Source organism: Octopus bimaculoides, chromosome 1 (assembly GCF_001194135.2).
Source record: "Octopus bimaculoides isolate UCB-OBI-ISO-001 chromosome 1, ASM119413v2, whole genome shotgun sequence".
NCBI classification, from domain to species: domain Eukaryota; kingdom Metazoa; phylum Mollusca; class Cephalopoda; order Octopoda; family Octopodidae; genus Octopus; species Octopus bimaculoides.
This window is the reverse complement of record NC_068981.1, coordinates 193,185,667-193,194,243: the sequence shown is the minus strand read 5'-3', so window position 1 is coordinate 193,194,243 and position 8,577 is coordinate 193,185,667. Positions and strand designations below refer to the sequence as shown.

Here is an 8,577-nt window from a genome sequence, read left to right as displayed (position 1 = left end):
TTATATATATATTTATACATATATATATTTGTATATGTGGAGTGAGTATCTGCAGTGGTTGGATGTATTTGAATTGACTCCTATACAATTATATATCTCTGTATATGTATTTTACATAAAAGGTTTTTTTTATATGCTGGCCACTGAAAAAAAATTCATTAATTTTAATGATTTTATCCTTTAATTATGTTTATATATATCATCATCATCACCATCACTGTTTAACATCTGTCTTCCACGCTAGTGTGGGTTGAACAATTTGACATGGGGCTGACCAGCCAGAGAGCTGTCCAGACTTCAATTGTTTGTTGCAGCATGGTTTTTATGGCTAGATGCCCTTCCTAATGCCAACCACTTAACAGAGTGTGCTGGGTGCTTTTTATGTGCCACCAGCATGGGTGCATTTATGCAGCACTGGCACGAGTGCAATTTATGTGGCACTGGCACAAATGTATGTATGTATACATTCTTTTATTTGTTTCAGTCATTTGATGGCAGCCATGCTGGAGCACCACCTTTAGTCAAACAAATCAACCCTAGGACTTATTCTTTGTAGGCTTAGTATTCAATCTATTGGTCATGATCATGATCATGATGACAATGTTGATCACAATGACAATGAAAATGAAGATGACAATGGCAATGATGATGATGATGGTGGTGGTGGTGGTGGTGGTGGTGGTGGTGGTGGTGTGATGATGATGATAATCAAGATCATGATCATGATGGCAATGATGATGATCACAATGACGACAACAATGATGATGATTAGGAGAAGAAGGGGGAGGAGAAGAAGGGGGAGGAGAAGAAGGGGAGGAGAAGAAGGGGAGGAGAAGAATAACAATGATGATAATAATGCTGAGGATGACAATGAAAATGAAGGCAACAGCAATAACGACAATATTGATGATGACGACGGGGATAAAATTACTCCCAATTACAAAGGAAAATCACATGTAATCTAGAAACTACCATTGTCCATGAAACAAATCAGATAAAATATTCATCAAACAGCTGGAATTATTATTTTTCTTACATATCTATGGAGAGACACAATGGCGGCAAAGTTCAGGTGATGGACTACTGAACATATAAACAAGTTAGTTGCATTATACTTAACAAATGAAGGAATGAATTTTATTAATAAATAATATTTGCGATGGGAAGAAGTAAACTTTAGCTCAGAGGTATTAAATTTGTTTGGATTGTGGGCTTAATTGAAGCATAAACATAAACGAGATCTCACAGGTTGGTTAGGGACAATTATTGCTGAAACCTTTATTAATTATGTAGGTCAAAGGAAATAGATAAATGGGGCAGTATCCGTTGTAACAAGTAATTTATTACAAAGAAAGGAAAGGATACAAGGTGTTAATGAAGTTTCTGTGCAGAGATGGGAAGAGCAAAAACTTCATCTACATGATAAATCACAGGCATGGCTGAGTGGTAAGATGGTTGCTTCTCAGCCACAGGGTCTTGGGTTCAGTATAGAAAATCATCTAAGCCAACCAAAGCCTTGGTAGCGGACTCAGTAGACAGAAGTAGCCTGTTGTATGTGTATGTGTGTGTGAATATATATATCATCATCATTATCATCGTTTAACATCCACCTTCCATGCTGGCATGAGAGAGACGGTTTGACAGGAGCCAGCCAGGCAGAAGCCTGCACCAGACTTCTGTGACTGTTTTGGCAAGATTTTTACAGCTAGATGCTCTTCCTAACACCAACCATTCAGCAGAGTGGACTTAGTGCTTTTTACATGGCACAAGCACTGGCAAGGTCAGTTTTGGCAAGGTTTTTACAGTTGAATGTCCTTCTAAATACCACCACTTTAAAATGTGGACTGGGTGCTTTTTAAGTGGCACCTCCACTAACATGGTCACCAAGTACCTTGCAAGACAAATATATCATCATCATCATCATCATCGTTTAACGTCCACACGGTTCTGGGTTCAGTCCCACTGCATGGCACCTTGGGCAAGTGTCTTCTATTATAACCTTGAGCTGACCAAAGCCTTATGTATGGATTTGGTAGACAGAAACTGAAAGAAGCCCATCGTATATATATATATATATATATATATATATATATATATATATATAAATATACAGGGATTAGCAATTGAGTTGCTTCTTAATTGACGATTCTCTGCCCTTATTCTTGTATATTTATATATATATATATGTATTTTACATATGTATATATGTATTTGCATGTGTGTGTGTGTGTGTGTGTGTTTGTCCTCCCACCATCGCTTGACACTGATGTTGGTGTGTTTATGTCCCCATAACCTAGAAGTTTGACAAAAGAGACTGATAGAATAAATACTAAGCTTACAAAGAACAAGCCATGGGGTTGTTTTGTTCAACTAAAGGCAGTACTCCAGCATGACCACAGTCAAATGACTGAAACAAGTAAAGGAGTAAAAGAATGTGAGTGTGTGTGTGTGTGTGTGTGTGTGTGTGTGTGTGTGTGTGGTGTTAGGAGGGCATCCAGCTGTAGAAACCATACCAAATCAGACTGGAGTCTGCTGTAGACCCTCAGCATACTAGCCCTGGTCAAACTGTCCAACCCATGCTAGCACGTTAAATGATGATGATGATGATATATATATGAAAAGGTAATCCTTATTTCCAACCTAATGTGGAGTTCATGTTAGAACACAGAATACTGCATTATTTATTTTCTTATACTTATACAGCTTCCGTCACTATTAATTATTGTGTGTGTGTGTGTGTGTGTGTGTGAATTTCTGTTAATTCATCAGAAGTGATACACACACACACACACACTCGTATAAGTCAGATTAAGTAAAGAGTCCTTAGAGTTAGAAAGGAGATGGAAATTATCCAGTGAATGCATGCAGCTATTGAAAAGGTCAATACTTGAGAGAAAGTTTACCCTGTATCAGCTGCAAAACCTTTCAATATCCTTCCTATTACTGCAATGTACTGATCTGATTAACTGGAAACAGTGTTAACCACAACTCTAGTGAGGCTCCACATTTGAACACAAATTCATGGTACATATTTTACTGAACTTTTAAAATTAAGAAATAATAATTTTTTTATTGATAAAAGTAAGCCAGGGTGGAGGTAGGGGCTTGACTAAACATTGCCATGAGTTGTACATTTGACACCATTGCATTAGTTTAATGACTGATATTTTTTTAACCAAAATATGTAGTCATATTATCAAACCTAAAGACACATGGTATGTTAAGCCTTACAGCAACACAAATATCAATGCTTTCTTCTGTCATAATTCCCATTTGAATGGCTAGTGTATTTTATACAGTTTATTTCAATAAAGAAAGACACATAGCCTAATGGCTAGGATATTGAGTCCAAGGCTGTAAGTTCAATTCCTGGATTGGTTTGTGTTTCGTGTTCTTGAGGAAGGCAAGTCATTTTATGATACTCCAACTAAAAAAGAACCAACCACATGCTCTCTCTCTCTCTCTCTCTCTGTTACCTTTTGGATGTTCCACAGAGTGAGAGATGTGCCACAGAGTTAAGGATGTGCTGTCATTGGATGTAGGAGATGAAAGGGTGTCTAAGCCTGCTCACGTCATACTCGCTTGTATGTGATAGATGTGTTTCAATAAAAAGATGGAATATATATGTATATTTTTTGTTTCTAGAAACTTGAACAAATAACAGATGAAAACATAAAGCTGAGAGCAGAAGCAGCACTACTTTTAGACAAAATGAGAGAGAAAGAACATGCTAGCAGATTCCACACCATTCCAGAAGAAACAGAGGAAGAACTATCACAGCTGAGGTTAAAATGCAAACATATGGCCTTTACTTTAGAAAAAAGGGATGAAAAAGTTAAGGAACTTTCAGATATCATTGACCAACAGAAAGAGACAATATCTTGCAACAAACAGAAGGTTTTAGCAATGGAATCACAATTTAAGACTTTTAGCCAACAGCTTGAGGAACTGAAATCCAAATTGAAACAAGAAGAGAGGAAAGCTACTGATCTCAGGTATGTTTATAATGATTTATAATTCATCATGATTTACAATTTATTACAATGATTTATATAATTTATCATAATGGTTTATAATTTATATCATAATGATTTATAATTTATTATGTTTTATAATTAATTAAGATGTTTAATAATTTATTAATCATTATACTCTAGTGGAGGTGCAATGGCCCAGTGGTTAGGGCAGCGGACTCGCGGTCATTGGATCATGGTTTCGATTCCCAGACCGGGCATTGTGAGTGTTTATTGAGCGAAAACACCTAAAGCTCCACGAGGCTCCGGCAGGGGATGGTGGCGAACCCTGCTGTACTCTTTCACAACTTTCTCTCACTCTTACTTCCTGTTTCTGTTGTGCCTGTAATTCAAAGGGTCAGCCTTGTCACACTGTGTCACGCTGAATATCCCCAAGAACTACGTTAAGGGTACACGTGTCTGTGGAGTGCTCAGCCACTTGCACGTTAATTTCACGAGCAGGCTGTTCCATTGATCGGATCAACTGGAACACTTGACGTCATAAGCGACGGAGTGCCAACAACATTATACTCTACTACTCCACGCGATCTCCTACTTTGTCATTTACTCCTGGCATCTATGCCCCACTCATTCTTCTTATCCACCTGTGTTGAAGGTCCACTCTGAAACCTTGTCACCATTATTTTTATTGCTTCCCAAGACCACCTGATCATTCCCACTCTCCCTTCTAAAATGTACATAGTCATGTAGCTCTTCTACAACAAAAAACACGGTTCTGCTTTGGCACTTTTGTCTCATACTTTACTCTTCTTTACTCCTCATCTCCAAGCATAAAGATCCCCACTCAGGATTTGTAGTCCGTAAGCTGCATAACAGTCCTGCAAGCGTTGTTAGCACTAGTGTTGGCAGCACCAAAAGACTGCCCAGTATTTGCTGTAAAGCAGTACAAACATTGAATAATAATATTGACAATGGCTTTGACAACTGTTTCATAATTTATTATAATGTTTTATCATTTATATTATTACCGCTGCCTTAGCAAAAGCAGAGGTATTGTTTTCAGTCATGTTTGTTTGTTTATTTCTCTGTGGACAAAATATCTCAGGAACCACTGGATGGATTTGAATGAAACTTTCAGGGATGTTTTATGTTCACTTTCCATGTTGGCATGGATTGGACAGGCTGCCACATATCCAAGGCTACTGCTCATCTAGATAGGTTGCATGACTGCATCACATGCGTTTCATTTTTTGGCATGGTTTCTATGGCCAGATTCCATTCCTAACACCAACCACTTTACAGAGTATACTGGGTGTGTCTTATTATTTTTTTTTTTCTGTGGCACCAGTACTGACAAGATGCTATGTCCTTGACAGGACTAAAGGGTTCTTTCAGCCTGACACTTTAGAGGGTTTATTGGATGCATTCTTTTGTGGAACCAGCATTAGCAAGGTAATCTTGTCCATGACAGGAGTAATAGGACCTCTTGATCTAATGTCTCTGCTCACTTGCCAATTTCTTTACAGAGTGAAAGGTATCAGTGATTGAGGTATGAATGACTGAGATGCATATCAATGATAGTGATGAGATAAGAGAGAGATGAGCTAAAAGAGAGGTGTGATAGGGTATGACTGATAGAGGTAAGCGATAGGGATGAGTGATCAAAATAAGTAATAGGGATGATTGATAGAGATAGGTGATGGGGTGAGTGTGTGGTTGGGTGATGGTGTGAGTATCAGGGAAGAAGCAATAGGGTGATGAGTGATAAGAGGAATGTGTGATAGCGGAATGAGTGATAGGGAAATGAATGACAGAGAGAATGAGAGTGATAAGGGGTAAGTGATGAAGGGTGAGTGGTATGGAGAGTGATAGATTTAAGTGATAAGAGGATTGTGTGAAAGGGGATGAGTGATAGTGTTAGGACTTTGTGAAGGATACATACATTCAAGGTAATATAACCAAGACAATAGAACAATGACAAATGATGGGGGTGACACAGGAAAAAGAGTGATGAGAAAGGAAGAGCCAGGATGTTGGGGTTGGAGCAAGAATTTAACAACAGGCATTTTAGGAACAACCATTAGTCATCCATGCCACAAAATATACCAAATTAAAATAACTATCCAATAATAATTATATTTGTATGGAATTGCAGTGGAATGTAGAATAGTGTTGTCTGATTCTATTGAGGTGTTTCTAGCTAGAGAGGGTGGGAGTTGATGTTATGTAAGTCTTATGTCTCCAATCACATTTCTTCCATTGTCACATTTTTATTCATACAATTTTTAGCATATTTCACATATAGGCGTGGTTGTGTGGTTAAGAAGTTTGCTTCCTAACCATATGGTTTTGGTTCAGTCCAACTGCATGGCATCTTGGGCAACAGTTTTCTACTATAGACCCAAGCCAGCCAAAGCCGTCTGAATGGATTTGGTAGTGGGAAACTGAAAGAAGTCCATCATTTTATCATCACCATTTAATGTCCATGCGCCATGCTAGCATGGGCTGGACAGTTTGACAGGATTCCATGGGTTCAAGGGCTGGATCATGTTCCAATGTCTGTTTTGATATGATTCCTATAACTGGATGCAGTTCTTAATGCCAGCTACTTGGGTGCTTTTTTCCATGCCACCTACACTACTGAGGTGCATGGGTAGGGTAGAAAGTTGGATGAGCAAGGAGTTATGAGTGGGGGAGATAAAGGGGTGCAGAAGAGAGTGGAGGAGGAGTAACAAAGATGGTACAGTTTTCATGGGGGGGGGGGGACAATGGAAAGGGATGACATGGTTGGATAGTACGCAGACGCAGGATAAAAAAGATGAAGCAGGCCTCTGTGTGTGTGTGTCTGTGTGTCTGTGTGTCTGTGTGAGTTTGCATCTTCTTATCTCAAACGTCATGTGACAGTTGTAAACAAGTGTCACTGTCATAGAAGCAGTGTCATTCATTTTCAATATTCTGTGAAAAACATGTTTGGCCATGGAGAAATATTACCTTCTTTGGAATTAAGTATGGGTTGAAGAGAGGAAGGACATTCAGTAATAGACAATCTGCATCAATAAACTCTATCTGACTTATGTGAGCATGGGAAAGTGAATGTAATAACAATAAGAAACAAGGTGGCAGCTGTGGTGGGGTACACAGTATTTTACATATCATATACATCTGTCCGCCACTACCCTCCATCAAAACAATTTAATTTGTGTTCGTGGGAAGAACCATTTTAACGATGCGTACTGCCTTAATTCTTCGAAACGCCGGGGTTTTAATGGTGGCAGCTGATGAAGGGGATGTTTCTATGTGGCCTGCTTGTTTGTTGCACCTTGTTTACCATTTTGTCCATGTTCTTTTGCCACGTCATGTACCCAGTTATGTATCTATATGTACATGTGGATGAAGGTATATACATACATGTACATATATATATGCATATACTCATATATTGTTTGTATCACAACAGAACGCACGCGTTAACCTTTATACAGTAAGTTTTAACTATATTTCTAACGCAACTCTCTCTTTCCCTATCTCTAAATCTATCTCCCCCTCTCATTCTTCCCTCTACTGTTCTTCTTCACCTCTCCCTGTCACTACTATCTCTATCTCTCTCTCTATCTCTATCTCTCGCTGCTCGTCCTTCACCTCTCACTGTTACTACTACTATCTCTCTTCCTCTCTACCTCTCGTTGCTCATTTTCGTTCTTGGACTCCTCAAGCTCGCACGTACTTCTTTGCTCCTCCAGCTCGTGCCTCACAGCGTTCAATACATACACACTTCACGTCTGGCTGTACAGCCTTTTTGTTCGTTTATTTCACCGTTTCGTTTTCCTGTCTTGTTTTCCATCTGCCACTACCCTCCATGAAAACAATTTAATTTGTGTTCGTGGGAAGAACCATTTTAACGATGCGTACTGCCTTAATTCTTCGAAACGCAGGGGTTTTAATGGTGGCAGCTGATGAAGGGGATGTTTCTATGTGGCCTGCTTGTTTGTTGCACCTTGTTTACCATTTTGTCCATGTTCTTTTGCCACGTCATGTACCCAGTTATGTATCTATATGTACATGTGGATGAAGGTATATACATACATGTACATATATATGCATATACTCATATATTGTTTATATATATATATATATATATATATATATGCATACAAACTGTGCTTTGAACTACAAACCAGTGGTGTTTATTGTAAATATATTTTAACAGAGAAGAAAATGAAAAGTTGAGGAAACAACTTTCCCTTGAGGAAGAAGGCAGAGAAAACACGTCGAGACTCCAAGGAAATGGAATGGAAACATTGCAAAATCAATTGGTACATTTCTTCTAAATTTTCTAGGTAGAATCTCTTGAAGACAAAGTTAGGATTTTTTTTTTTTTTTAAATAATCAATAAGTTATGTGTGGATTAGAAGGTTGGTTCCCAATGACATAGTTTCTTGTTCAGTTTTATTGTATGGCATGGTGGGAAAGTGTCTTCTACTATAGTTCTGTTGCAAACCAAAGCATCATGACTGGAGTTGGTTGATAGAAATTTTGAGAAACAGTTATGTGTACGTGTATATAATATATATATATATATATATATATATATATATATATATAT

At 38.2% G+C, this 8,577-nt stretch overlaps 1 protein-coding gene across 3 annotated transcripts in view; it reads left to right on the top strand.

Moving 5' to 3' along the window:
- Positions 1–8,577, top strand: part of LOC106881752 (myosin heavy chain) — a 111,204-nt gene that overhangs the window by 82,563 nt on the left and 20,064 nt on the right. For all 3 annotated transcript variants that reach the window (XR_008265734.1, XM_014932243.2, XM_014932242.2), the window contains 2 exons: positions 3,646–3,995; positions 8,182–8,287. Coding sequence is in view for 2 of the 3 variants with exons in the window: in XM_014932243.2 (XP_014787729.2) it covers positions 3,646–3,995; positions 8,182–8,287 (456 nt within the window). In the remaining variant the exon portion in view is untranslated. The remainder of the gene's footprint in view (positions 1–3,645; positions 3,996–8,181; positions 8,288–8,577) is intronic.